The sequence below is a fragment of the Artemia sp. Qi Xiang Cuo genome, chromosome 7, assembly GCF_049724085.1.
Source record: "Artemia sp. Qi Xiang Cuo chromosome 7, ASM4972408v1, whole genome shotgun sequence".
Classification (NCBI taxonomy): Eukaryota; Metazoa; Arthropoda; class Branchiopoda; order Anostraca; family Artemiidae; genus Artemia; species Artemia sp. Qi Xiang Cuo.
Window position 1 is genome coordinate 7,101,119 of NC_142800.1, and position 13,977 is coordinate 7,115,095.

The 13,977-nt window shown below is 37.0% G+C and overlaps 1 protein-coding gene across 1 annotated transcript in view; it reads right to left on the bottom strand.

Moving 5' to 3' along the window:
- Positions 1-13,087, bottom strand: part of LOC148949896 (angiotensin-converting enzyme 2-like) — an 82,356-nt gene extending 69,269 nt beyond the window's left edge. Inside the window, exon 1 of the mRNA XM_089091985.1 lies at positions 12,962-13,087. Within this exon, the coding sequence (XP_088948111.1) occupies positions 12,962-13,034 (73 nt within the window). The 5' untranslated portion in view covers positions 13,035-13,087. The remainder of the gene's footprint in view (positions 1-12,961) is intronic.
- Positions 13,088-13,977: the final 890 nt, after the last annotated feature.

The window sequence follows — 13,977 nt, forward strand, 5'->3', positions numbered from 1 at the left end:
TTAACAAGGAGCTTTCACCAAAATTACTATTCATCGCCAATTTTTGAAGTATATTCAAATTTTATCCAAAATTGAAATTGTGAATTTAGACGTAGGAAGGTACTAATCAATGTACAACTATCGATTTACACATTTTAAAAGCAATTGACCAGGTATTTAAGGGACTGGTACCTCAAATTGTACCTTGGTTAGGCTTAGGTATTATTTGGAAAAAATCAGAAATTAAATAAAAGAAGCTTTTCAACTGAAAGCAAGGAACAGATTTGAAACCTATTAGAAAATATTATTTTTTTTATGAAGGGGGCTGTCTCCTATTAGCTCGTTGCTCTTTACTGTGAAGTTTGGCTTTTCTTCAAATTTTTAAAGAAAACTTGCAATTGGAAAAAAAAATTCAAAGCACTAAAAATTTTTTTTTTAATGAGCAAGGTGTCGAGAAGGGGGCAGTTCCCCTTATATACAGAGCAATCTATATTTGTTTTCAGTTTTAAACTTATTCCTTACTTTAGTTAAAAACACCTTTTTTATTTGGTTAATTATATTTCCTGAACCTATAAACTCTTATGAATACAATACTTTTGGTAAAGTAGAAAAAACGATCAGTATTTCAATGATCTCTGTCAAGATTTTGATGGATAATTGAACAGTTCGTGGTAACGAACTGTAATTCAGGAGTGACATGGCTCAATAGTAACCAAAACTCTAAAAAACGGAATTTTGGTACCAATAGATATACGAAAATAATTGGCCTATTGTGCTGATTCCAAATATACTAATATCATTAAGCTTAGTCGTGCACATCAAAAGCAATGAGCCTGAGAAAATTTGTCTGATTTTTGGAAAAAGGGGGAAAGACCCTTGAAGTCATATCATTTTAATGAAAATCATACCATCGGATTCGACGTACCAAAGAACCTTACTGTAGATGTTTCAAGCTCCTATCTGAAAAAAAGTGAAATTTTGCAATTTTCACCATGGATGCGTGTTTATTTGTTATTTGTTGTTGTTTTTTCCCAGGGATGATCGTATCGACCCATTGGCCCTAGAACGTCAGAAGAAGTCTCATTCTAACGGAATTGAAAAGTTCTGGTGTCCTTTTTAGGTGACTGAAAAAAATCGGAAGGCAATTAGGCCCCTCCCACGCCATTTTTTCCCCAAAAATTGTCCGATCAAAATTTTGAGTAGATTTTTTTGTTCAGCATAGTTGAAAGGCCCAATAAGTATGTCTTTGGAGATAAAATGATCGCCTAGAGCCCCTGGGGAAAGGTTTTTAGGTTGTAAAATTCGCCCTTTGTTTTAGTTGTTATTAGGAAGCATGTATACATTTTTCGGGTGGGGAGGGGAAGACGAATTTTCTACTGGGAGGATTTTCAATGGAGAGAATAGTTTCCAGGGGGGGAAATTTTGATAAAAAATTTAACACTGGGTGAATTTGCAGAATTCATATACGAAATTTCTTTATATGTCTTGCTTTCTCTTTACCGATTCAATTTTACCCGTGGAGATTTTACGGGTAATTGTCCATGGTAGATTTTCGCCAGGATTGAATTGTCCAGAGAATCTTTCCATGAGGAGGGGAATTTTTCTATGGAGGTGGAGCCAGGTATCCTGGTGTGATTTAAAAACGGATCAGATATTAAAAAAGATTGTTTTCGACTTAAAGTACGGAACAACATTCAAAATCAAAACGAACAGAAATTATCATGTATATGAGGGAATTGCCCGCTCTTCAACATCTCGCCCTTGACGCTAAAGTTTAAATGTTGCCCCAATTTTAAAAAAACACGACTCCTAAGACACAAGGGTCGTTTAATTATAACAATAAGTAACTTTTTTAAAAGTGCCAAAAACTGTAGAGTGAGGTGTTGAGGAGGGGGGCCCCTATGCCTTCCCAAAGCCAGAATATAATTTGCACTTTACTGAAAAAAATATAAATGCTTTTACTTTTATAACTTTAATAAATCAAGTAATATTAAAATTTTGATTAACAAATATCAGTATATGTATATTAAACTGTCAATACACATTCCATTTGTATTTTTTTTAGTAAAGTGCAAATTATGTTCTGGCCTTGGGAAGGCATAGGGGTTTTGAGCCCTACTCATGTTAATTTCTGCTCGTTTTGAGTTTGAATCGGTTATTTATTGTAATTTCTGTTCGTTTTGGGTTTCATTATTTATTGATGCCGATTTGTGGTAGTATCACGCTTGGTAGATTATTTGATTTTATTTTTGCTCATTTTTGGTTTAATGGAGTTCTTTACTTTTCTTTGGAAAACTTATTTTGTGGAAAATGTTTTTTTTAATTAATTTCTGTTCGTTTATATTGACATAGTCTTTTCAGCGAAAAAAAAAAATAGTTTAAATCTTTTCTTTTTTTAAGACTTTATAGTTTGGCCTGCTAATTTTATGCCGGAGAAATTTTTCAGCAATTTTTAAAAACATGCACCCTTTTAAAAATCTGGACATAAATAGTAGTGTTTAATTTAGTTTCATACCTCCTCTAGTTGACCTGAAATAGTAAACTTGATACCATTCGCAAGAAAAATCTGTTTACTTTCTTTGATAGCTTGCATACACTTACGCTTTTTTGATTTGGTTAAATTTTAAGAGCAGAAGTAGCCCCGAAAGTTAAAATATAATACCCTCAGTCGTTCTTGGGATACTGCTGAGATGCCTTATTGAGAATTAGCATTAACACAGTGTATTTCAATTTAATCTTAACTTACAACATTTGGCCTGTGGACTTTGGGGGGTTGGTCATCCTTAAATACATAATTTCCAGAACTTTCAACTACATTGAAAAAAAATGGCTATCTCTAAACTTTGATTGAATGTGTTCGGGGTAATGGTGGGCGTGAGAGGGGGTTCAATACTCTCCACTCACTTTCGAATACTAAAAAGGCAATTTCAATTTCCAAATAAATCAGCCCGTTCTGAAATTTTTATAACAACTTTCTATAAAAATCTTATATGCCCCCAGGGCATAACCTATAGCCCTTGTACTGAGGGCTCTGAGGGGTTATCATCCTAAAAGACCTAATTTTCAGAAATTTCGACTACGTTGAACAAAATGGATATCTCAAAATTTTGATTGTATGTGTTTGGGGAAATAGTGGGCATGACAGGGGGGTTAGTTGCCCTTCAATCACTTTCGACAATTAAAAAGGGCACAAGGCCTTCTAATTCCCAATCGAATGAGCTCTTTTTAAAGTTTTCTGCAGCATCATTATTTATAAAAACCTTGTATGCCCCACGGCATAACTTTAAATTTTCAATTGAATGAACCCTTTTTAATGTTTTTACAGCATCGCTTTCTATAAAAATCTTATATGCTCCCAGGGCAAAACTTTCAACCCTTGCCCTGAGGGTTTTGGGGGGGATGGGTTGTCATCCTTCAAGACCTAATTTCCAAAACTTTCAACTAAGTTGAATAAAATGGCTAGATTAGTTGCCCTCAAATTGCTTTCGACTATTAAAAGGGCACTAGCCCTTTGAATCTCCAATCGAATGACCCCTTTTTCAAGTTTCTGCGACAAAGATTTCAATAAAAACCTTCAATGCTCCCAGGGCAGAACTTATAAATCTTGCCCTGAAGACTGTGGGGGAAGTATCCTGCTCAAAGGGCACTAGCCGTCAATTTCCAATCGATTGAGCCCTTTTTGAAGTTTCTACGACAATGCGTTCAATAGAAACATTATATGCCCCCAGGGTATAGCTTATAACCCTTGCCCTGAGGGCTGTGGGGGAGTGTCCTCCTCAAAAACAATTTCTATCTGGAAATCCACAACGCTGAACAAAATAGCTATCTAAACATTTTGATTGGATGTGTTTGGGGAAAAAGTGGGCGAGAGAGGGGGGTTTGTTGCCCTCAAATCACTTTCGACCATTAAAAAGGGCACTACACCTTTGAATTTCCCATCGAATGAGCCCTTTTTCAAGTTTTTACGACAAAGATTTTAATAAAACTTATATGCCCCCCAGGTCAAAACTTATAACCCTTGCCCTGAAAACTGTGGGGGGAGTGTCCTGCTCAAAGGTATAATTACCTGAACTTCAAACTGCATGGAACAAAATGGCTATCTCCAATTTTTTATTGGATGTGTTTGGGGAAATGGTGGACGTAGAAGGGGTGTTAATTTCCTTCCAATTACTTTCGACTATAAAAAAGGGCACTAGCCATTTCAATTTCTAATCAAACGAGCCCTTTTTAACGTTTCTACGACAACGCGTTCTATAAAAACCTTATATGCCCCCAGGGCATAACTTACAGCCCTTGCCCTGAGGGATTTGAAGGGGTTGTCATCCTCAAAAATCTAATTTACAGAACTTAAAACTACGTTGAATAAAATGGCTATCTCAAAGTTTTGATTGAATGTGTTTGGGGAAAAGGTGAGCGTGAGAGGGGGGTTAGTTGCCCTCCAATCACTTTAGACTATTAAAAAGGGCACTAGCCCTTTAAATTTCTATTCGAATAAGCCTTTTTTGCAGTTTCTACGACAACGCCTACTATAAAAATTTTATATGCCCCTCAGGGCATAACTTACAACCGTTGCCCTGAAAGCTGTGGGGGAGTGTCCTCCTCAAAAACAAATTTTCTGTCTGGAAACCAACGACGCTGAACAAAATGGCTAAAATTTTGAATCTCAAAATTTTGATTAGCTGTGTTACGGGAAATGATGGGCGTGGAAGGGTTGGTAGTTGCTTTCCAATAACATTTGACTATTAAGAAGAGCACAAGCCACTCCAATGTCCAATTGAATGAGCCCTTTTAGAAGTTTCTACGAAAGTTTCTTCGATATGAAGTGCCCTGCTCTAAAGGAAAGAAATAATAAATAATACATTATGCCAACATCGTTCTTATATGCCCTCAATGCATAACTTAAAACCCTTGCCCGAGGGTTGTGGACGAGTGTCCACCTTAAAACCATATCTTCTATGTGGATATCAACTACGCTGAACAAAATGGCTATCTCAAAATTTCGATTGGATGTGTTTGGGGGAATGATGGGCAAGGGGGGGGCTAGTTACCCTCCAATCACTTTTGACTATTAAAATGGGCAATAGCCCTTTGAAATTCCAATCGAATGAGCCTTTTCTGAAGTTTCTACGAAAACGCCTTCTATAAAAAACCTTATATGCCCCCAGGGCATAACTTACAACCCTTGCCCTGAGGGCTGTGGGGGAGTGTCCTCTTAAGAGACAATTTCTATCTGGAAATCAACTACGCTGAACAAAATGGCTATCTCAAAGTTTTGATTGGAATTGTTTCGGGAAACGGTGAACGTGGAAGGGGTGTTTGTTGCCTTCCAATCACTTTTGACTATTAAAAAGGGCACAAGCAACTGCAATTTCCAAATGAAAGTGCCCTTTTCGAATTTTCTACGACAACTTCTTCGATACGAAGTGCCCTGTTGTAAAGGAAATAATTATAAATAATACATTGTGCCAACATCGTTCTTATATGCCCTCAGGGCATAACTTGCCCCGAGGGTTGTGGACGAGTGTCCTCCTCAAAACCATATTTTCTATGTGGAAATCAAGTACGCTGAACAAAATGGCTATCTCAAAATTTCGATTGGATGTGTTTGGGGGAATGATGGGCAAGGGGGGGGGGGTGGGGGGGCTAGTTGCCCACCAATCACTTTCGACTATTAAATTGGGCACTAGCCCTTTGAAATTCCATTCGAATGAGCCTTTTTTGAAGTTTCTACGACAACACCTTCTATAAAAAACCTTCTATGCCCCCAGGGGATAACTGACAACCCTTGCCCTGAAGGCTGTGGGGGAGTGTCCTCCTCAAAAACATAATTTCTATCAGGAAATCAAGTACGCTGAACAAAATGGCTATCTCAAAGTTTTCATTGGATTTGATTCGGGAAATGGTGGATGTGGCAAGGGTGTTTGTTGCCCTCCAATCACTTTCGACTATTAAAAAGGGCACAATCCACTCCAATTTCAAATTGAAAGAGCCCTTTTCGAAGTTTCTAAAACAACTTCCTTGATACGAAGTGCCCTGCTGTAAAGGAAAAAATAATAAATAATATGTTGTGCCAACATCGTTCTTATTTGCCCCAGGGCATAACTTAAAACCCTTTCCCTGAGGGTTGTGGGTGAGTGTCCTCCTGAAAAATATATATTTTCTATCAGGAAATCAACTACGCTGAAAAAAATGGCTATCTCAAAATTTTGATTTGATGTGTTGGAGGAAATGATGGGCTTGGGGGGGGGGGCTAGCTGCCCTCTAATTGCTTTCAACTATTAAAAAGGGCACTAGCCTTTTCAATTTCCAACCGAAGGAGCCCTTGTTGCAGTTTCTAGAACGACGCTTTATATAAACACTTTATATGCCCTCAAGGCATAGCTTACAAGCCTTATCATGAGGGCTTTGGGGGAGTGTCCTCCTCAAAAACATAATTTCTATTTGAAAATCAACTACGCTGAACAAAATGGATATCCCAAAATTTTTATTGGATGTGTTTCAAAAAATGGTGGGCGTGGAAGGGGTGTTAGTTCCCTTCCAATCACTTTCGACTATTAAAAAGGGCACAAGCCACTCCAATTTCTAATTGAATGGTCCCTTTTTGAAGTTTTTACGACAACTTCTTCGATACGAAGTGCCCTGCTCTAAAGGAAAAAAAAAATAAATGGTACATCATGCCAACATCGTTCTTATATGCCCTCAAGGCATAACTTAAAACCCTTGCCCAGAGGGTCTTGGGGGAGTGTCCTCCTCAAAAACATATTTTTTATCTGTAAATAAACTACGCTGAACAAAATAGCTATCTCGAATTTTGATTGGGTGTGTTTGGAGGAAAGATGTGCGTGGAGTGGGGGGGGGGCTAGTTGCCCTCCAATCACTTTCGACTATTAAAAAGGGCACAATCCACTCCAATTTCAAATTGAAAGAGCCCTTTTCGAAGTTTCTAAAACAACTTCCTTGATACGAAGTGCCCTGCTGTAAAGGAAAAAATAATAAATAATATGTTGTGCCAACATCGTTCTTATTTGCCTCAGGGCATAACTTAAAACCCTTTCCCTGAGGGTTGTGGGTGAGTGTCCTCCTGAAAAATAGATATTTTCTATCAGGAAATCAACTACGCTGAAAAAAATGGCTATCTCAAAATTTTGATTGGATGTGTTGGAGGAAATGATGGGCTTGGGGGGGGGCTAGCTGCCCTCTAATTGCTTTCAACTATTAAAAAGGGCACTAGCCCTTTGAATTTCCAACCGAATGAGCCTTTTTTGAAGTTTCTACGACAACACCTTCTATAAAAACCTTATATACACCCAGGGCATAACTTACAACCCTTGCCCTGAAGGCTGTGGGGGAGTGTCCTCCTCAAAAACATAATTTCTATCTGGAAATCAGCTACGCTGAACAAAATGGCTATCCCAAAATTTTTATTGGATGTGTTTCAAAAAATGGTGGGCGTGGAAGGGGTGTTAGTTCCCTTCCAATCACTTGTGACTATTAAAAAGGGCACAAGCCACTCCAATTTCTAATTGAATAAGCCCTTTTTGAAGTTTCCACGACAATGTCTTCGATATAAAGTACCCTGGTCTAATGGAAAAAAAATTATAAATAATACATTGTGCCAACATCGTTCTTATATGCCCTCAGGGCATAACTTAAAACCCTTGCCCCGAGGGTTGTGGGGGAGTTTTCTCCTCAAAAACATATTTTCTATCTGGAAATCAACTACGCTGAACAAAATAGCTATCTCGAATTTTGATTGGATGTGTTTGGGGGAAAGATGTGCGTGGAGTGGGGGGGGGCTAGTTGCCCTCCAATCACTTTCGACTATTAAAAAGGGCACTAGCCACTCCAATTTCCAGTCGAATGAGCCCTTTTCGAAGTTTCTACGACAACTCTTTCGATACGAAGTGCCTGAATATGGAGAAAAAAAATAATACATTGTGCCCACATCGTTCTTTACTTAGATAGCGCTATCGCGCTGCCTGTGAAACTAATACATATTAAGATCACCATAAAAAGCTGATTCTTTGACTGAATGTTATCATTAGTTAGGGTCTTATACTTTTGTCATTGACAAGGATCGTTATTTACTTACCATTCATTACTATGAAGAATTTGTTTTTTTTTTTTTTCTTTTGCTCCAACCAAATCATATAAAAAAATGTTTGTGAAAAACTGGCTAGGGGCTATTCTGTCACAAATTAGAACTTATATTTTCCTTAATATGGGTCAGCATCTATTGGCAGGCAGCCAACAATGGGGCAACAAAGATTTTTTTCCGTGGTTTTTCCCTACTGTGCTTTCTTTTCTTTGGTTTCCTTATAATTACTTTATAGTCCCAAATTTACAGGGGAGGGCCGTAGCCCCCCCCCCCTGTCCCCCTTGCCGGCACCCATGAATTTTAATGTAGCTTTTTACATTCGCTGAAAAAACTAGTTTTTTTATTTAATTTCTGGACTTATTCTTAAATAACACTAGAACCCCCCCCCCATGTAAAATTTCTACCGGAAACGTTACTCCCCACAGAAAACTCTCTCCTTTGAAAATCCTCCCCCCCCCCCCTCCCCAGTCCCCGCGCAAAAAAATTCCAGACTCCCCAAAAACAGTCAGTATATTTCCTAATAACACATACTATATGTGAGCAATGTGTAAACTTCTAGAGTAGCTGGTTCGGTACGATCGCCCTTGGGGAAAAAACACAAAACAAACCGCATCCGTGATCTTTCTTCTGGCCAAAAATGCAAACTTCCACATTTTTGTATAAAGGAGCTTGAAACCTTTATAGGCGGCTTCTCTGATAAGCTGAATCTGATGGTGCGATTTTCAATAAGATCATTTGACTTTTTGGGGCTGTTTTACCCTTTTTCGAAAACTGGGCAAATTTTCTTAGGTCCATACCTTTTGGTGGGTTACATTAAACTTGATGTATTTTGATGTGTATTTTGAGTAAGCATAAGAATTCAACTCTTCTGTTGCATCTATTTTTATCAAAACTTTGTCTTTAAGAGTTTTGGTTACTATTGATCCGCGTTGTTCCTTACTTACAGTTTGCTACCATGAACTTTTTTAAACGCATTAAAATTTATTTTTCCTGTAAGAGAAGTAGGTAAGCCCAGCATTCCTTCAATAGCTTCAATTCACTAAAAATTAGGGACAGGTAAACTGTATTTTTATCAAATCTAGAGGGGGGAATTAGTCACTGTTTTCATTAAAGATACCGGAAAAAAGCCATTTTCAATGGAAACATCTTAAAACACGGGAAGTGGGTGAAACATAAGCCAAAATTAAACTAAAAACCCACCGTACCATACAGCCTAAGGCAGTAAGCCATTACGCCATTGAGATTGCAAACTACATTAATGGCAAATATCCATTAAGATTGAATGACGTTTTGAGGGTTTTTCCAGCCTCAAACATCTGCTCTTCTGAAGCTGCCCTCCAATCTTATTGGTTAGTTAAAAACGGACCAGGCACGCATCCATGATCTTTCTTCTGGCAAAATTTAAAATTCCACACTGTTGCGGATGGAATCTTGAAACCTCTTTAGTAGGGTTCTCTGATACGCTGAATTCCTTGACTCTTAACGGGTGTTTTCCCCCCTTTTTTGAAAACAAGATCAGTTTTATCAGGCACGTATCTTTTCATCGGTAATTTTTTTGATGGGGTAATTCTGTTTAATAGAGTTTCGGCTACTATTGAGTTGCGTCCCTCCTCATTACAGTTTGTTACCACGAACTGTTTGAAAATTCTAGACAAAATTAGCCGATGTTTTTTCAAACACAAAAAATGCGCATGAAATATGAGAATAGATTATATGCGATACAAATACACTGGCACATTTCATAACAATAATAAAGCACTAAAGTACTTTACAAAACATGTTGTCAGTTGAATTTGAAGTAACAATCTTCAACATTGAAGGCTGGCATCAAAGAAAAAAAGAGGTTGAGCAAGAAACGAAAAAAAATACAGTCCGGAAAAATTGGAATAGAAATACCTCATCCTTTTGATGAAAGACTACATACAAAGTCATTTACAGTTTTTCTAATACCTTTTCAAGTTATTTATCTCTGCATACTGTAAAACACGCCGATCTGATTTATTATTATTGTTATCAAGTCATTATTATTAGAGGTAGACTTACCGAACGGAGTCAAGGTTCAGACTACAAAGATTTATTGCATCTTCACCCAAAAAATCTAGTCAATGAGGAAATAGATTCCTAGATTCCTATCGTCAGCTAAAGCAAACGACATTTAAAAATGTCTCAAGTAATAGAAATCTAAAATGAAGAACAAAGAAATATGAAACGAAAGGGAAGAACGGAAGCATATGTGGTTAGATGACTTGCAAGAAGGAAGATCAAAACGAATGAAAAACGAAGTTGAAAGAACAAACAAATGCTCGGTTAGAAGACAAGCAACAAAGACAATTAGAACGAGTCAAAAACGAAAGTGAAGGGAAAAAACACATATTGTTAAAAAACTTGCAACAACGAGTATCAAAACGAATCAAAAATGAAAGTGAAGAACAAAGAAATGTGCGGTTATAAGACAAGCAACAGCAAGAGCCTGAACGAATAAGAAACAAAAGTAAGGAACAAAGAAATATTAGGTTAGAATAAAAACACCGTCACAATCTTCGACGTTAACAAGCTGAGGCACAAAACCCGATACAAACTAACAAAGATGACATAAATGGTAAAATTCTGCTTTAGCTACTTTTGGCTATCTTGGATAAGGGTTAGGTTAGGAAAATGAAACTTTCACGGATATGTCTACAGGCTAAAGTATGTCCCAGGAAGGTATTTTAAAGTATCTACATCCACTCCTTCTCTCTCTAGAGATTTTTGAAATTTGCCTGCATGAGAGGTCTATACCTTGAAATTTTGACAAAACACAATTTTACCATAATTTTTCAGTTATAAGTTTCTTTTTCTCTGACTTTAGTTCTGAAAATGCAATTCTTGTTATTTAAGTGGATGTTAAGCAATATCTGTTTTTTTTTCAAAACTTAGGAAATGTATTTGCATATCTTCAAAACCTTATAAATTGGGATTGAGCAAAGTCGTGAAGCTGAAAACAATTCTGTTGTACTTCATTTAAGTATAAGATCTATTTTGCAAGGTTTCACTTTTATAGCACACAGATTTTCTAAAGGTCACCAAAGATCAGGACCCTCTAGAGGGAGAAGGAGTGGAGGTAGGTACTTCGAAATACTTTCCCGGGACATACTTTAGTCTGAAAACCCATCCCTGAAGATTTCATTTTCCTAACCTAACCCCTTTCCAAGATGGCAAAAAGTAGCTAAAGTAGAATTTTACGGACGTAAATTATGGAAGTGTTAACTACAGCTTATTTAGCCCTTCAGAATTGTATGTATTCACTGTGTAGCCCTCCATTTTCCCCGGGAAAGAGTACAAAACAAAGGTGATTCATTTGGAAATTGCTGCTTGCATGTTCAAATTGCCTTGCCACCTCCATAATTTCCAGATGAATTGGTTTGCCTTTCTTAGGAAGTCACTTGCTCTCTAAAGAGTTCCATTAAAAACATCCGAAACCTGAACTAATGATTTGCATTAGCTTTATTCAATGTAATCGAATGGATCATCAACCATCAGTATGATCGAACCATCAATAGTCGTAATGTTTGTAGGTTCAAAGTAGCTGAATAAATTTATCCCAGCATCAATTTAGTGGTACATTTATTCCAAACCACTTATAAGGCCCCCTTATATTGTCAAATGTACTTTTCAGACTCTGATAAAGTTGTTGAAGAAATCCTTGCACATCCTTTAAATTATGAAATCTTTCGTATCTGTTGGAATAAATTGAAATCTGTTGGAATAAATATTGTGAGACACAAACAACTATGCCAAATACGCCTTGCACATCCTTTAAATTATGAAATCTTTCGTATCTGTTGGAATAAATTGAAATCTGTTGGAATAAATATTGTGAGACACAAACAACTGTGCTGAAGAACGCCTTGCACATCCTTTAAATTATGAAATCTTTCGTATCTGTTGGAATAAATTGAAATCTGTTGGAATAAATATTGTGGGACACAAACAACTATGCCAAATGTTATATGAAAATGCGAGAAGTGGAGGATGATGTAAATCGACATTTCCAGGTTGGTTGTATTGATCCAAACCTGACGCCAGGACATCAAGAATTAGTTCACATTATTTGCGGTAAGAACACAAGCAAGAAAGTGAATCGATATATACACATTTTTCGAGGTTTTTGACGTCTAAAAGAAGCTGGAAAATTGCAAATCCTTTAACTTCGTCAAATATTCTAGAAAACATTCTGAATCAAGTACCTGCTCATTTTTCACGTAAAATTCAAACATACAAAATCTTACCATTGGTTACATCTCGAAATTCGTAAGGGGTTACCAACATCTTTTCTTGAAAGGGCGTCGGCGTCGGCACCATTTATGGATAATAATATTTTCAAGCTTTTTTTTTTAACTCAATGTCAAAAACAGTCTGCATAAAAAAGGTTCAGTTTGACTACTGTACCAGCATTTGAAACTTTTAACATTGGTGTTTTTTGTGAAAGCGGGGGAAAATTCCAGTAACATCTGAATTACCCAAATTTAAACACAATTACGAACACTGTTAGTAAATTTGTTGGCCCCCCTGCTCCCCCAAGAATTATTCCTGGATTCCACTAAAATAGGTGCTATTAAATCTAATTAAATCTCAATAAAAATCCATAAAAAAGATTCCGCCCGAACTGTTAGTTTTTCTAAATATATAGCATTGTCAAAGTAGCCAAAACACCCTTATACTAAACTAAGTACATGTTTCTTTATCCATGAAATATGTTGATATGTTTAAGACGCTGGTTACATTTCTCACACTTTGGACTTATTCTATAATTACATTCTTTGGCTGCATAGAATACTCGGAAAAGTTTCAAGAAATTACAATTACCATTGGTAAAACACCAACATTATTTGTTCATAAACTTACCTGGATCATCTTCTAAAACTTCCAACAAACCAATTTCATAAAGATGTTTTGGAGTTGCAACACACATTGCCATAAGCTCCCCAACTGCCTCATGGAATCCATCATTTGCTCCATCCCTTTAAAAGAGGAAGTAGGTATTTCTAGATGTTTCGGAATACAAAGTAAACGGTGTATTTTTTATCTTTTTTTTTTTCAAGTGGTGTTTAGCCTGTGACTAAGAAAGATTATGAACACAGCTAGACATGTAAAATACATAGAATAGAATAAGAGACGAGTAAAATACAAAGAAACGAAGACAAACAAATTGTTCATTGTTCTTTTAAATAATATAAATATATAGTTTATTAACCATCGAAAAGAAAGGCAGATGGAGCAAAACAACAAGAAAAAAAGAAAACGCCACTTCAAAATAAATACCACAAAATATTAAAAGCAATACGAAGTCAAAAAGACAAAACTTGACAGTCTATTACTGTCGTAGCAATTCAGCCCAACGGTGGCCGCAAATACACAAATTAAAACGCCGGATTCGCGTTCCTATAGCTTCCTTTGGGTCAATTATATTTAACCTCCTAGACATGTACCGATTGCTCGTCCACGGGGGCCGCAGCAAAAACTTTGCAAACCTATAATATCTAGCTCGAAGATTACGTTTATTACTCAGAGTAAAAATTTGCCAGCACGGGCTCAAGTAGAGCAAATGAGGGAGCACCAGAGCGTTATAAAGTTGTGATTGAATCTGGCGATCAAATGTCTGCTTATTTGCAGCAATACGGCTATAGATGTACGACACGCGTTTGTGGAAGTGAACCATAAGGAGCCGACGGGCTTCAGTAGTTGAACGCCCGAAGGGAAGACCTAGCTACACAATAGAATTAACTAGCTCAAATTCGGAATCACCTAATCGAACTGGTGCGTGTTCACTTTCTTTTGAATTAATCAACAACACTGTAGATTTGTCAGCGTTGAAGTGGAAGCCTATTTTATGATACGTGCTCTAGAGTTGCAGAAAATTT